A 16,762-nucleotide genomic window follows, 5' to 3' on the forward strand; every position below is an offset into this window, starting at 1 on the left:
AAGGTTCCAAGGGAGCCAGGAGAAGAAATGGGGTGGAATGGGGGCACAAGTAAGGCTCTAAATCTGGAGCAGATTCAGGGACAGCCCAGTAAGACATGACTACTATGTGCCAGGCAGCTGCTAAGCAATGAGGACCCAAAGGCAGAAAAACTTTCACATCCATTTTCAGATTTGATGCTCACAATAATCATGTAATTTAATAATTTAATTTAAATTATTAATTAATAATTTAATTTAAATTAATAATTTAATGTAATTTCCATTTAATACATGGGAACATTGAGGCTAAAAAAGAGATTTGACACACAAAATATCAGATGGCTTGTAAGAAAAAGAACAAGAAACAGAATGAGGTCTGCTGACTCTCAGGCCAGTGATCCTTCTGAGGTCAGAGCATCAGGAAATAGGCAGAGAAGTACTTAGTAGGAGCATCCTTCAGAATGATCCTCCTGTGTGTTTATGTTTCACAATGTCAGAAGTGTTCAGCAAAGAACCACCTTAAGTGAGACACAGGAATGGGAAGACTTGATTCTATACCCACAATGCTAGAGAAACATCTGCTCTAGGCCAGGTGTCTTGGTATTTTCCCGAGTATCCAGTACAGCGTTTAAACAATGAATGGAAAAGCCTTTATTAAGCATTTGCCATGCTCCAAGAACCCTGCTTGTGGAATAGTTGTTAGATGGATGGATGGATGGATGGATGGATGGATGGATGGATGGATGGATGGATGGTTGAATTAATTAACAGACCTTTTCTGGCGGATGAGAGTACTGCTAGGAAGGATATGGAGGCGTTCTTACCAACAAAGCATACTTTTCCTTTCTCAAAATCAAGATCAGATGACCTCCAAAGTCCAAACCATGCTGCAGTTGAATGACAGGGGAGGTAAAAGCTATCAGAAGCCCAGGCTGAGGAGAAGGAAGAGGAAGAGGAGAAGAAAAGGAAGAGGAAGAAGAGGAAGAGAAAGAAAAGGAGGCAGAGAAAGAAGAGGAAGAGAAAGAAGAGGAAGAAGAGAAGGAGGAGAACAGGAGAAAGAGAAAGGGGAGGAGAAGGAGAGAAGGGGAAAAAGAAGAAAGAGGAGAACTAAGAACAGATAATATACTCTTTAATATTTATAAAGCACTTTAATGTTTGTAAAGAACTTTACAGACATATATCTCATCCAAGCCTCACAGTAACCCTGTGAGGGATTACAAGTATAGTCATTTCCATTTTCCAGATAAGGTGCAGCCACTTGTGATCTCAGAGGCAGGATTTGAACCTGAGCCCTCCTGACATGGAACAGCGAAAAGCACCTGGTTTGGAGTCAGACCTGGGTTCAGGTTGCAGCTCTGCTGCTTATTATCTGTATGACCTTGGACCAGTCACTCCACATCTGTGGGCCTCTGACGAGATGACCTCTAAATCCCTTTCCAAATCTAAATCTATGACCCTCTGATGACAAATCTAGCCCTTTCTCCATCCATCACTCCCTGCTGCCCCTGGGTAAATTGGATAAATATATGTAAATTATAACAATATTCACCAGTGATGAGAAGGCTTCCAGGAATCTTTTCATAATGCAAAGAAGTCACTTTCCACTGGATTGGTTTGAGTCAGTTCAAAGTTTTGCCCATTCCACTTATAAGAGGATCATGGTACAATTTAGAGCTGTAAAGGACCTTCTAGTCCAACCCCTTCATTTTACAGATGGGGAAACTGAGGCCCAGAGAGGGAAAGTAAGTACCTAAGGTCACAGAGGTTGTAAGTGGCAAAGACTAGATTTGAACCCAGATCTCCCTGCAAATGCAGCACTCTGACCACGTCACTACGTTGTCATGGGGGAACTCGTCAAACCTCTGGCCAGATCTTTGAGCTTGAATGCTTCCTACAGGTTCTTGAAGGCCTCTTTGTTCTCCAAGATAAACTGGGAGAAACTCCTGACTCTGGGGTTCAGCCTGTGAGTGAGCTTCACATCTCTGTCTGGCTTCATGTGATAGAAACGCATCATGTTAGCTATTTCCTTGGCGCCCGGGAATCCCAACTTCTCATAAGCCTCTGGGGTGATCTTTGAAGGAAAAACAAAATAAAAAGAGAGAGAAAGAAAGCAAAGACAGAAATGTTATTGCCTTACAATTGTGTCAAATTTAGGATACATATTTTTTAAAAATATGTTGTATGTAATCCAGATTTATAGTATCATAATTGTCTTTTTCTGGTCTTGGTCTATGGAAATGTCTGTCTGTCAGTATTTGTTGATAAGATTGCAAGATTATAGATTTAAAACTGGAGGGGACCTTAGAAGACATTAAGTCCACTTCCACATTTTATGGATAGGGAAACTGAGGCACAGAGTGGTACAATGGTCTTTCCCAAAGATGCACAGGTAGTAAGTTAGGGATCACAAGATGATATCCTTAAAGGGACTTAGAAGGGACCTCAGAGGCCATCTATTACAACCCTTTCATTTTATAGTTGGGAAAACTGATCCCAGAAGAAAATTTCCCAGTGACACATTTTTTTTTTAAAAAAGAAAATTTTAGAAACATTATTGGCCAAGTCTCAAACAGTGTGTCAATTAAAGATTCACACGCAAGATTGTTGGCAAGCCAAACCCTCACTTGAATCTCAGCTGGGGAAAGGGACCTCAGGAGGAAGAGAAAGAGGAGGAGGAGAAGGGAGCTACCATTCCTTGATCCAATCACCCATTTTCAAAACCTTGTTATCTTTTGACAGTCCTCCCTTAGTGCTCACCTGGTACTAGTTTCTAAGCCCTCTTGGTCGTCTGTCCACAAAATCCCTGTCATGGGCCCTTCTTCTCCATTCCTACTGCCTCAGTAGAATTCCCCAGTACCATTCACCTCGTTCCTGCCATGGCTTCCTCTCGTTTCCTTCCAATCCACTCTTTACTCTGCTACCAGCCTAACTGCTCTTTTACATAGATCTAGTCATATCATTCCTCTGATCAAAACCCTTCAGTAGCTTCCTATTGTCCACTGAGTAATGGTCAAAGACCTTTACTCAGAATTCAAAGGCTTCCACAGTCTTTCTGAGTCTTATCTCCTATTGCTCTCCTTTACCCACACCCTGACCCAGCCAAACGGAGCTACTCTGCACCTGACATCACGGCATTGGTCCTGGAGTCTGAGAACTCATGTTCAAACAAGTGTATTGTCTATGTGACTTTGGACAAATCACTTCATCTCCGTGGGCCTCAATTTCCCCATCTTTAAAATAAGGAGATTGGACCCAATGGCCTCTAAGGTTCCTCCCAGTTCAGTTCTGGATGAATGAGCCTTTGCACCTGTGCTAACTCTGTCCCTTTTCCCTATCCCTCTTCTCAGAATGGTCAGACTCTCTCCTCTTTCTCTCTAGCCGTGGAAATAGATTAGAGAGATAGATGAGAGACAGGCAGAGAGAGACAAAGAGAAACAGAAAAAGAGAGAAAGGGAGGAAGAAGAGAGTTGGAGAGAGAAAGAAGGGAAAGAGAATAACCTATATCAGATTACTTGCTGTCTTGGGGAGGGGGGAAGGGAGGGAAAGAGGAAGGGAGAAAAATTTGGAATTCAAAATCTTATAAAAGTGAATGATTAAAACGATCTTTACACGTAAATGGAAAAAATACTATTTACAAGAAGGGGAAGGAGAGAAAGAGAAAAACAGAGAGAGAGAGACAAAGAGAAAGGAGGGAAGGAGAAAGGGAGACAGAAACATTTACTAAGCACTTACTATATATGTATATATACACACACACACACACGTGTGTATGTGTGTGTGTGTGTGTGTGTGTGTGTGTGTGTGTAAGGCACTTTGCTAAGTGCTAAGGATACAATAACTAGCCAACAAGACAGTCCTGCCCTCAAAGAGATTACGTTGTAATAGAGATAGCACATAATGACAGGCAGAAAGAGGTATTGACTACTCCACTTTAAGGTTAATCTCTCTGCCTGGGCCCTGCTCTTCCTCCCTCCTGCTTCCCCTAGCATCTTTCCCAGAAGCTATCCCTTCTTCCTTGTGTACCTGCAGTTCCTCCCTCTCTCTCTCCTGGCCCCTTCCCCTCTAGCTGCCAGCATACTCAGGCCCGCTCTCCAATCATTCCTTCTTTCTTCTCTCCCAGCTCCTGTCCCATCTCTCCCTCCTTCTTCGCTGACAATCTTGAGGCACAGGTTGTCTCACATGGAGTTGCCATTTCCTCATCCCCTGCCTGTGATCTGGCCTCCGCTTTCATTACTTCCAATGAGCTGCTGTCTCTGAGGTCACCAATGACTTCCTGGTCTCCACATTCAATGTGCTCTGTTCGTTGTTGGTCCAGCTTAGGATTCTAGAGCTAAAGCCAGAAGGAGCCTGAGAGGGCATCTAAGAAAAGTGCCTCATTTTGCAGATTTAGAAACTGAGTCCTAGAAAGGCTCTGTTCTTTCCTTTGACACTTTCTGTGTGACCTCAGGCAAGCCACTTAATTATCTTGGGCCTCACTTCCCCCATCTGTAAAAATGAGGGGTTTGAACTGCATAGACTCTAAGGTCCCTTACATCCATGAATCAAGTCTCTTCTCTGGAAGCCTCAGTTTCCCCATCTGCAAAACGAGGGGGTTGGATTAGATGACCTTTAAGATCCCTTTCCAGGTCTAAAGATATGCTCCTATGAATCCTTTCATAAAGCAAATAATTGTTCTGTAATGCAAAAAGTCTGGGAAAGGGTTCAAATACCATTAATTTGCCTGTCCTGAAAAATCTGTTTTTGCAGTGGCTTCAACTGCTTATTAATGATAAGATCCTGCTTCAGTTGGTCTCCTCTCCAGATCACACCAAATTAGCCAATGGCCTGACTGGATTCTGAGTACCTAGTACTACGCAGTGAAGAGGCCCTAGGGAGGATACAGTCCCTGAATCTACTGACAATATATAAAGATTGCAGAGAAAAGATGATGGGAAATTCATCCTTCAGGAAAAGGACAGCTGGGCAGGGCAAGAAATGAGAGCTGTAAGTTAAGGACTTAGGCTGCTGGAGATCCTGAGGACAGAAGGAGGAGCAGGGTCATGGGAGGCGAGAGATTTGATGGCAGCCCTGATGTTGGAAGGGCAGACTAGGTCAGCCTCCTGGAGCGAGGTGTGTGGTGCTCTGTCAATGTGTAAACAACCATACTTCACATCAAAATGTAAGATTCTCTTTCTAGGTTTGTGCCAGAAGAAGCAATGTTCCAGAGAGGGAAAGAATCTTCCTTTGGGGGCAGGAGACCTGGGTTTGGTTTTTACCCCAATACTTAGGATCCCAGCTGTGGAACTAGAAGAGACCTCAAAAATCATAGTCTAACCTCCTCCCACTCTATGGTCCAGAAAGTTAAGTGACATAGAATATTGGGAGATAAGAGCTCGAGTTCTCAGGGACTTTAGAGGCCTAGTTCAACCCCCTCATTTTAGAAAAGAAGAAACTGAGGTGCAGAGATGGTTCATAGCATAACCCAGAGCTGGAAGAGAGCTTTGCTGTTCAGCCGTTTCTGACTCCCTGTGACCCCACTGGGGATTTCTTGGCCATTTCCTTCTCCAGCTCATTTTACAGATGGGGAAACTGAGGCAAACAGGGGATTTGCCCAGGATCAGTGTCTGAGGCCTGATTTGAACCCAGAAAGATGAATTTTCTTGACTCCAGGATCTTCATTCTCTCCACTGTGCCACCAGGGTCGCAAAAGATACATTAGAGACCATGGAATCCAACCCCGTCATTTTCTGAGGCCCCAAAAGGTTAAATTGCTTTCCCCAGGTCTCACAAAGAGATAGTGGCAGAAGAGGGATTTGAACTCAGGGGCTATGACTCCAAGACCTTCATTCTCGTCACTGTATCACTCTGCCTTTCCATTTGCCATCTCTGTGACCATTGGCCAGCCCTATGCTTTAATTCTTTCATCTACAATATGGAGATAACTTGCCTTGCACTGATTAACGGGCTTTGTATGCCTTGAAGAAGGGAGGGCTCCTTTCCCCACTTGTTCATGTCCAGCTGCCTCTCAGTCTCTGCTGAAGCAAGGCTGACCTTCAGAAGGGGCTCAGCAGAAATGTCTAAAAGGAGTCACATCTTTCCACGTCATTTCTAGGCCAGTAGACTAGCCCACACACCAGAAGGAGCCTTAAATGGCAGCCCAGAGGCTGGCTCACGGCTGGGGTTGGGGAGCCACCATGTGGCCAGATCAAGTCCCTCAAGCCTTTTAAAACATGTTACCGTTCACTGTTTAAAACAAACAAAAACTCTGACAACTCAGCCCCTGGGGTCCTTATGTGATCACAGAATTAGAAGGGACTTTGTAGATGAGGGAATCCAGCCCCTTAGACCATGGTCCTCACAAAGGCCTGTATCAAGTTATCGTAGCCTGGGAGCTGCCCAAAGCAGTAATTAGTCTGACCATTTTACCCCTCCACTCCAAAAGCCCCAATGGCTGCCTTGTTGTTCTGTCATTCAGTCATGACCTACTCTTTGTGACTCCATGGACCAGAGTACGCCAGGACCTTCTATTCTCCCCTTATCTCCCAAAGTCTGTCCAAGCTCACATTCATGGGTTCCCATGACACTCTCTAACCATCTCACCCTCTGCGGTTCCCTCCTTTGGCCTTTGGTCTTTCCCAACATTTTTCCCATGAGTCCCTTCTTCTCATGATGTGGCCAAAGTATTGAAGATTCCTTCCTGCTCCTAAAATAAAATGCACACTCCTCTGTCACTTAAAGTCCTTCATGCTCTGGCTCCAACTACCCTAGCCAGGCTTATAACTCATTACTCCTTTCTATATCCTAGCCAAACTGGGTTACTCTTTCAGAACATTCCATCTCCCACCAAGGTGCTGCCTTCCAGGTCTGGAATGAATAAATGTACACATAAATGCATGAGCCAATAAATGAATGGAGTGGGTGATGGAAGGGGTGCATGAATGAAGGAATGCAAAAATGCATGAATTAATGCATACATGAATGAATGAATGAATAAACTAAAAAGATGTAATTAAATGCCCACTATGTCAGGCACTGTGCTAAGCTCTGGGAATACAAAGAAAGGTTAAAAAAAATAGTTCTGCCCCCAAGAAGCTCACAGTCTAATGGGGGACACAATGAGCAAACAGATACATACAAGCAAGCTATGTGCAGGATAAATAAAGAAGTAAATTAGAGAGAAGGCACCAGAATTAAGAGAGGTTGGGGCAGGCTTCCTAGAGAAGATGGAATTTTAGTTGACACTTAAAGGAAGCCAGTAGGTGGAGATGACAAGGAAGAGCATTCCAGGCAAGGAGAACAGCCAGAGAAAAATGCCTGGAGCTGAGAGATAGAGGATCTTGTTCATGAGATAGCCAGGATGCCAGGCAGGCTCATCAAAGCGTACTTGGGCTGGGGTTGTAAGGTCTAAGAAGATGAGAAAAATGAGAGGTGGAATAGGTTATGAAGGGTGGGTCAAGTCACTCAACCTCCCTCAGTTTCCTCATCTGTAAAATGGGGCTACTTAGCATCTGCCTCACAGGGCCATTGTCAGGCCTCAAATGTCAGGCTCAGAAGACCATATATGAAAAACACTTAGTGAATCTTAAATCGTGATATAAATGTTAGCTATTATTAATTCTTAAAGTGCAAGGTTCCTTCCCCATTGCCTATGAAATCCCATTATCAACAAGGATTTTCCCAGAATTTCTGGGTGAAACAGATACGTCCCCTGAAGTATCAGAAAAGAGGTCCACAGTCATTGTCATTTCAGCCCTGTCAAGCCTCACCTTAGAGTCTTTAAACACTTTCCCCAAGGTCTTGGAGAGGATGTCTGCATACTGTTGAATTGTCAGGGCTTCTGCACTGAGTCCCACGGCCTTGCCCAGGAATTCCTCTGGAGACCGGAAGATGCTAGTGACCACGGGTCCAAGGTCAGCAACGGAGATGCCATCCATGGGGATGTCGTTCATAGGCAACACTGGCCAAGAGCAAAGAATAGCCTGTTACAACAGACCCTCCCACAGCAGGTTCCACCATGCAGCATGGGCTGGATACAATCATTGTAAGTGGCTAAAAGCCACCCACTGATGAGAGCCCACAATCCATCCAGGAGCTTTGTTAATTGCCCTTCTGGGCCAGGTGTTGTGTTAGGCCCTAAGGCTGCATGGACAAAAAGCCTACAAGTCTAACATATGTACAAAGTAAGTGCTAGGTAATTGGTGGGGTACGTGGGGGCACGAACACCTGAGGAGGAAGTGGTCCCTGAGCTAAGCTTTCAAACGAATTTGAGAGTCTAAGAGGCAGAGGGAAGAAGGGGTGTATTTCAGGTGTCGGGGAAGAAGAGTCCATGCAAAGGGAAAATGTCCCCAGAGAAACCTGACCTTTCTGGGGCTAATCTCTCTGACTGCAGGCTATCTGTGCTCTAGAGCTGGCCTCTAGGGGGCGGTGTGGTAAAGGGAAAGGATACTGCCTCTGGCACTGGAGAACCTGAGTTCAAATGTGAGATGCTGTGCATCCTGGGCCTGTTTTCTCCTCTCTAAAATGGGAGGAGTGGATCACACGGATCCCCTTCAGCTATGATTCCTGTCTAGTTCCTCCCAACCCTTTCTTTGAAACCCTCATGACTTTCCCCAATTGATAAATGGTCAAAAGATATGAACAGGCAGTTTCAGAGGAAGAAATCAAAGCTATCTATAGTCATATGAAAAAATGTTCTAAATCACTATTGATTAGAGAGATACAAATCAAAACAACTCTGAGAAACCACATCAAACCTATCAGATTGGCAAACATGACAAAACAGGAAGATGGTAAATGTTGGAGAAGGTATGGGAGAGTTGGAACACTAATTTATTGTTGGTGGAGCTATGAGCTGATCCAGTCATTCTGGAGAGCAATTTGGAACTATGCCCAAAAGACTACAAAAATGTGCATACCCTTTGACCCAGCAATACCACTTCTAAGACTGTATCCCCAAGAGATCATAAAAATGGGAAAGGGTCCCACATGTACAAAAATATTTATGGCAGCTCTCTTTGTGGTGGCCCAAAACTGGAAATCTAGGGGATGCCCATCAGCTGGGGAATGACTGAATAAATTATGGTATATGAATGTAATGGAATACTGTTGTGCTATAAGAAGTGATGAACAGGAAGACTTCAGAGAGGCCTGGAAGGACTTATATGACCTGATGCTGAGTGAAAGGAGCAGAACCGGGAGAACTTTGTGCACAGCAACAACCACAGTGTGCAAGGATTTTTTCTGGTAGACTTAGAACTTCATTGCAATGCAATGACTTAAAAAAATTCCCCGTGGTCTTTTAAGGCAAAAAATGCCTTCCACATCCAGAGCAAGAACCATGGAATTCAATCGCAGAATGTAGCAGATCATTTTCTTTTGTATTACGTTTTATGATTTCTCCCATTCATTTTAATTCTCCTATGCAGCATGACTAAGGTAAAAATGTATTTAATAGGAATGTATGTGTAGAACCTATATAAAATTGTATGCCATCTCAGGGAGGGAGGGGGAAAAATCTAAGTTATATGGACGAATTGTAGAACACTAAAAACAAATAGAATAATAATAAAAATTAAAATTAAAAAAATTAAAAATGAAGAATGAAATCAGCATTGCCAAAATGAACAAACAAACAAAAAAACCCATGATGGGGAATCTGCCTTGCTCATTGGAGCCCCCACCCTGCCCCCACCTGTGACATCAGAGGCAGGAAACTCATCTTAGAATCTTCGTGAGATCCTATCAGATACATTGTTCCTGTTGTCACCTCCATTAGAAAGTCAGCTCTAACGGGCAGTGATTTTTGTTGTAAGGCTATCATCTCTGTACCCACAGGACCCAGCCCGGCGCCCAGCAGGTATGGGGGCTCCATAGATACTTGCTTATTAGCATTTATAGATCAGTATGTTTACAGATTAGCAATTATAGATTGACTGACATAGTGCACACTTTAAAAATTCTTACTGTTTCATTAGAGACTGCTTTGGAATCGCCACAGTCTAGAAACTCCTAAAGCCTTGAGTAGCCCAAGAAACTGTAGCAGATCATTCACTTAGTCATTCATTCAAAAACATTTACTAAACAAGGTGTTGAGACCCTTGTTCTGGCTTTCCTGTGCTTTGATTGGCCTCAGGCTGAGACCAAGTGGCTGGTCATAGAATCTTAGGATCCCACATCTAGACCTGAAAGGTACCTCAGAGGCCAATCCCTCTCGTTTCACAGAGGTGGAAACAGAGGCACAGGAAACTTAAGTGACTTACAAGATCACAGCTCTAAAGCTGTAAACGACCTCAGAGGCCCTCACATCAACTCCCTCATTTTACAGATGAGGAAATAGACCCAGAAGGTTCAGTGACCTGCCACAAGCTCACAAGGGCAGAAGCAGGATTTAAACCCAGGTCCTCAGCCCCCAAATCCAGGGCTCTTTCCACTACTGGATGGTGCCTCCCATGTATTTTATTCATCTTTGCTCCTCCCTCCCTCCACCAGGGCCTTACATGGGATCAGAGACTGGAAGGAATCCAGAAGGGACCCCAGAGGACATCTAGTCCAACTCCTTCTTCCGTATTCTATAGATGAAGAAACAGGCTAGAGAAGTGATAAGACTTGCCCAAGATCACACAACCAGCAAGTGTCATGGGTAGAATCTGAATCCAAGTCTTTCAGAGCCCAACTCCAGTTCTCTCTCCAACTAACAACCACACTTCCTCTCAATAAATATCTGAATGAATGAACGCACAGCATTGATCCCTGCTAACTCTTGCACCATTTTCTAACTTACACAAACTGTAGTAGTCTCCATCAGATGCCTTCATGGGCTTCCAGAAGCTTATAAAGTTTTCAAAGTATGGGGCTAGCCTGACGCTGGTCATGGGCACTCCAAGATTCCAGAAGTACTCTTCTATTTCTCCTTTCCCATCAAAGTGCGGCACCTCTAGTTTCCCTTTGGTCAACTTCTTGACATTCTCCAGGCCACTGAACACCACATGCTTCAGGCCCAGCTGTTTACTGACATCTGCTACTATTTTCCCCTGTGAATCAAAAATATAAAAATTAAAGGAATTTTTCATTGCCTTTATTCTAATTCCTTTTTTCATTTTTCAAAATTATTGCTTTCACATCTTTTCCCTGATTATTATTATCATTCTCATGGAACTCCACCAAATAAGAGAAAGTAATAGTCATAACTAAATAAAAGCAACAGTGATGTGGCAATTAGAGATAGTTGGCTTTGGAGACAGTTTAAGTCTCCTCAGATACATCCTGGCTGGGGGACTCTGGACAGGGCATTCGCTTCTGATCACCCCAGGGAACTAACTCAGGAAAACAGTAAACTTGGGAGTAGGTAAAGATCTGCGTGGGTGGAGAGTTCCTCCTGAGCCAATGAAATGCCATCTCTAAGCCCTATCCCAAAAGGGACCATAGGAAACACAACAGGAAGGGGTGAAGGGAAGGAGAGAGGGAACGAGGGAGGGAGGAGCAGGAGACTGGAAACCTAAGAAAAAGTTCAAGTCAACAAATATGGCAATAAATACATATAAATACATACATGCATATATCAAATACAAACATTTGAATTCACCTTGAATAATTCCATTGGGCTGCAACCAATGATTGTATTTTACATTAAGTATAACTCTAGATACTATAAATTTGGATACATGCAGCTACTTCAGGGAATTCATTATTCGAACTAATTGAGACCTCGCAGTACTCTACCGAAGGAAGGGTTCTAGACTTTTTAGGGGGAATAGAGGGAAGCAGGGGATAAAGATTCATAAGACATAGTCACAGCCTTCAAAGAGCTTTCAAATTAGTAATTCGGAGGCCTCCTGATTGTCCTCTCCCAGAGGAACTTGGTAAAGGGGATGGAGAAGGATACAAGCATTTATTAAGTATTTACTTTGTACCCAGCAATGTGCTAATGAAAATGGTCTGACTGATAGATGACAGCATGATTCACAAAATAGTCCACCTTTCTGTAACACTTTAAGGTTTATGAATGTCAGACTGATTGATCTCAGAACCAGGAAGACCTGGGTTTGAGTTCTACCTCTGCCCTATCCAGGTTGTGAGGGCTGGTAAAGCCTACGAGCCTCTTCTCAGAATCATGTTTAAAATAATTGAAAGATATTTCAGTTAGAGGCTAGTGAAAAGAAAGATGTCATTTCCCCACTCTGCTGTGTATAAATGAGGTATTATTTTACTTCATTTTCTGCTCCAAAGGCCACATGGGTAAACCCATTCTTCTTTTTTCCAGAGGCAAAGCTGCCCAGGATTTATCCTCCCTTGACTAAAAGACCAATACTCTGAACACTTGGAATTTGAGCTCACCCATGAGCCATGTTGCCATGAGGCAACACTCATGGCTAGTGGTGCCAAGAAATCTTCCGTCTGTGGTCAGAAGGCAAGATTCTGGGACAACAGTGCCTAGAAGATTGGAAATCCCTCCTCTTCTACATAGCAGATTGGGTCGTTCAAGAAGGAACTAGCTCTTCATAACAGCTGTTTTCTGGGGGTAAAGAATTAGAAGTTGAGGGGAAGTCCATCAACTGGGAATGGCTAAACAAGTTGTGGTATGTGATTATGATGGAATACTATTGTACTATAAGAAATGATGAGCAGGATACCCTCAGAAAAACCTGGAAAGACTTACATGGGGTGATGCAAAGTGAAATGTGCTGTGTAACAGCAATATTGTAAGATGATCAGCTGTGAATAACTTAGCTATTCTCAGCAATACAATAATCCAAGAGAACTCTGAAGGACTTAATGATGAAAAATGCTCTCCATTCCCAGAGAAAGAACTGATGGTGTCTGAATACAGATTGAAGCAGACCTTTTTTACTTCATTTTTCTTGTGTTTTTTCTATGCTTTCTTTCACAACATGACCAATAGGAATGTGTGTTCATCTTTCGTTGCCAAAGATGTTTTGCATGACTACACCTGTATAACCAATTTTGAATTACTTGCCTTCTCAATGGGGGAAGAGGGGGAGGGGGGAAGGGAGAAAATTTGGAACTCAAAAGTTATAAGAACAAATGTTAAAAATTGTTCTTTCATATACCTGGGGGAAAATAAAATACTAGATAAAAGCAAAAAAAAAAAGAGTTTCCTAGCTCCTTTCTCAAGCCAAGTGGGCAGATACATACCATGTGCTCTCGTAGGGACTCTCTCAGAGCCCCAAACACGACCATCTCTTAGACTGGGGAAATCCATTCTTGGGCACTTTCTTCTTGGGCTACACTAAGCACATGTTGATTCCAGCCATGTAATTGTACCAAAAGTCTTCCTCAATGCTCTGGGTGGTGAAGGGGAAAAAGGAGAAATTCCTTTTCCCATACCACATACTAACACTGCCATCCAAGAAAAAGGCAAAAGGGACAAGAGTAGTCTTCCTATCACTTTCACTTACAAGCCAGTACAAAGGAGAGGGTCTTACAATAAGACCATCCTCATGAGTCCCAGTCAGTCAACCATCTTGGGAGCAGCCCCAATCATTGGGAACCAATCAGGAAGTAAAAACTGTCCTTTCAAGGTGCCAGTGCACATGTATACTCTATGGGGGAGAGATATGTTCAACTAGATGGGGGAACCCTGCCTCATCAACACTTCCTTGTGTTGATTAGAATGAGAACCATCAATTTTGGGCACAAGACAATGAAGTTCTAAGAGTTTACAAGAGTAGCTTGTGCTCTTACTGGGGCAAAAGGCCAGCTACTTTTCAGCACTGGACAGGGGCTACCCAAGCCCTAGAACCCCTTCCTTTGATAGACATACCTCTGTTCCCTACCTGCTGCACTTCCTTCTCCTTGCTAAAGTTATCCCAGTAGTTGGTCACCAGGAAGGCGCCATAGGCGCCTTTTAACGCTTCCTTCACAGACCCTTGGTCATTCAGGTCACACTTCACCACTTCAGCTCCCAGGTCTTGTAGGGCCAGGGCAGCAGGTTTGGTCACATCCCGAGTCAATGCTCTTACAGAAAAATCTTTGCCCTCCAAAATGGCTCTGGCAACAGATCCTCCCTGAGAACCTGGTGAAGAAGAAAATCAATTTAAAAATGAATAAATGTCTCAATAAATGAACGAATGGACAAATGTATATACATATATGTATGTGTGTATATAGGTTGTTTGTGTGTGTGTGTGTGTGTGTGTGTGTGTGTGTGTGTGTATGTGTGTGAGGAATAAGAAAGAGATGTTCTCAGAACCCTTGACTTAGGGTCAGAAATCCTTGGATTCATGTGTTTGTACCAATTATTACTAGTTGTGCTAAGTTATTCTACTCTGGTCCTCTATTTCCTTATCTGTAAAATGGAGCCAATAATACAAACACTAAGGGGTTGGACTGGAGCATTATGATCCCAACTCTCCCCACCCTTGCCCCCACCTATATAAAAAGGATTGCTTGGAAGCAGCTGGCAATATGCAACAGAACAAAACTGTCTTTGGACACTCCTTTTGTGGGCCCTACCCCTCCTCTCAGACCTCTCCACTCCTCACTCTGTTCTGCCTCCTTAGCTCCTTTCCCATCACTTTCTTAAGTCTAGAACAAAACAATAACTCAAGTCCTGATATATAGCAGTCACTGACTTCTGAGTCTCTTCTGCTCCAGGACGAAGCTGGCAGTACTACCAAACCCTGCTAAGATGCTGTCACATGGTGTTATCCGATAAGGTAGGACACCTGAGAGTTGGGAGGACAGGGTCCATACTTAAGCTGAGACTCAAAAATTAAACCTTGGCTATCCAATAGGATCAAAAAAGCTGTGAGTTGTGCTGTGATTTGGTGAAAGGGCCCCTCTGAGCCTTCTTTTTTCTCATGATGTTCTGGCACTTCTAGCTCTCACGCTGGACACTCTGCTCTCTTATCTAAAGTACAAGGGCTTTGACACTGCATCTTCCAGGACTCACAGAAGCAGCACTGCTGGCTTTTAGTGATCACTGTTTCCTTTGCTAAATACACACAAATCATTCCTTTAAAACCAGGCTCAAGAATTTTACCAAGGGAGAACATCAAACTCATTTGTGGAATTCCTCCATCTGGGTCTATGGTCAGGAAGATCCAAGTTTGAATTGACCTCAGATACTATCCAGGTGATCCTAGGTAAGTCACTTTACCTCTCTTTGCCTTAGCTTCCTCAACTATAAAATAACCATTAAGTTCCCTTTCTACTCTAAATGTAAGATCAGTCTCTTGAGGAAGGTATTACTATGATCATTTCTATGTTACAGATGGGGAAATTGAGGCTTGGAGAGGTTGTGACTTTCCCAATAGATTATTAACATCTGAGGTAGGATTTAAACCCAGATCTTTCTCACTCTAAATCCAACACTGTGTGCATTACTCCACACGGACACTTGTAGCTTCTTCTTAGAATACGTTTCCTAGCTCTTTCCATTTACCCCAAACCTCCACAAATGCACTTTCTTATTCCTCTTCCAACTAAGAAAATGAAGAGGAGAGAACTGAAGACACAGCCTACCTTGTGATATAAAGCATAGATTTGCACAAGCCAAGGCATGATTCCCCAAAAATAAATAAATAAAGGGAAAAACATGTAACAGGGAACTCTTTTAGAGAACACTTCCCAAAATCAAATCAAATTAAATTCTTCTTGCTGTCAACACATGAAATTCGAGTGGATTCTTTGGTTAAAGGTCACTAAAAGAATCATAAATTGAAAAGTGAAAGGGAACCTAGAGATCAATGAGTCTACCTCCCCCTCTCCCCCTTTTTGATAGATGAGGAAACTGAGGACCAATAAGGTTTAAACACTTACCAAGATTGAACGAGGACATCAAACCCAACTCCCTCCCATTTTACACATGAAATAACTGAGGCACAGAGGTTGAGGTCTGCCCAAGATCATACAGGTATTAAGTAGCAGAGGAAAGATTTGAATCCAGGTGCTGTGCTCCTGTGCCTCATCTGCCTCTGTTCTTTCCACATGCCATGCTCCTCCAATGATTAAGACAGCCGGAGACTGCCCACCCACTCTGGAGGAAAGTGAAAAAAGTCCTCAGACAACCTTTCTCCCATTGGGAAAAAAGAAGTTCTTTTTACCTGTCGCCCCAAACACGACGATGATTTTCTTCCCTGCCATGTTCCTGAGTGCAGTATCAGTGAAAGGACTGTTTGTGAGAAGGTTTTCCCTTATCCAACATCAGCACCAGACTGGAGAGCCCTGCCTTTTATGTCAGTATATGTCAGGACCTCAGATTGCCCCACCCTTGCCCTATTCTCTAATAAACCAGGATAAGAGGCATTTGGTATGTTCTCTGACTCATCATGACACTGCAGTTTTCTTGAGTAATTAACAGTGGAAAGAAGGTTGGACCTAGAGTTGGGAGAGACCTGAGTGTGAATCTCCTCACGGATAATTGGCTGTGTGGCAAAGGGCAAGTCAATTAACCTTCGTGAGCCTCATCTGTAAGTAGGAGGATACTTGTAGATATAACTAAGGCAAGATGATCAAGGCTTTTCACTAGAGCTTCCAAGCCTGGAGAGCAGAGATAGTACTATACTCTTTGAAGCAAGTAAAAATACTGAGTGCTGAACTTAGCTCCTACTTTGGTTAAAATGGGAAATTATCAAACAGGGTTTCCTTAAGAAATAAGGTGGCAAAGTGAATAGAATGCTCTGCCTGGAGTCAGGAAGACCTGAATTCTAATGCTTCCTCAGACACTTACTGTCTATATGACCATTGGCAAGTCACTTAACAGTGCTTGCCTCAGTTTCCTCATCTGTAAAACGAACTGGAGAAGGAAATGGCAAGCCACTCCAGTATCTCTGCCAAGGAAACG

At 43.3% G+C, this 16,762-nt stretch overlaps 1 protein-coding gene across 1 annotated transcript; it reads right to left on the reverse strand.

The window, feature by feature from the left end:
* Nucleotides 1–1,107: 1,107 nt before the first annotated feature.
* LOC140525218 (nmrA-like family domain-containing protein 1) lies at nt 1,108–16,156 on the reverse strand. The gene is made up of 5 exons (XM_072640400.1): nt 16,023–16,156; nt 13,752–13,990; nt 10,739–10,988; nt 7,725–7,915; nt 1,108–2,050 (listed from the first exon to the last, which is right to left on the reverse strand). Exons 1-5 carry the CDS (start codon nt 16,060–16,062, stop codon nt 1,871–1,873), a joined length of 900 nt encoding a protein of 299 aa, XP_072496501.1. The 5' UTR covers nt 16,063–16,156; the 3' UTR covers nt 1,108–1,870.
* Nucleotides 16,157–16,762: the final 606 nt, after the last annotated feature.

This window comes from Notamacropus eugenii, chromosome 2 (genome assembly GCF_028372415.1).
Source record: "Notamacropus eugenii isolate mMacEug1 chromosome 2, mMacEug1.pri_v2, whole genome shotgun sequence".
NCBI lineage: Eukaryota > Metazoa > Chordata > Mammalia > Diprotodontia > Macropodidae > Notamacropus > Notamacropus eugenii.

What these genes read in the sequence shown, in the direction of transcription:
- LOC140525218 (XM_072640400.1), bottom strand. Translation starts at nt 16,062, where the DNA reads ATGGCAGGGAAGAAAATCATCGTCGTGTTTGGGGCGACAG. An exon ending in CGTCGTGTTTGGGGCGACAG is followed by an intron (nt 13,991 to 16,022) that starts GTAAAAAGAACT and finishes CTTCTTCACCAG; the next exon opens with GTTCTCAGGGAGGATCTGTT. An exon ending in TGGAGACTACTACAGTTTGT is followed by an intron (nt 7,916 to 10,738) that starts GTAAGTTAGAAA and finishes GCTCTTGGCCAG; the next exon opens with TGTTGCCTATGAACGACATC.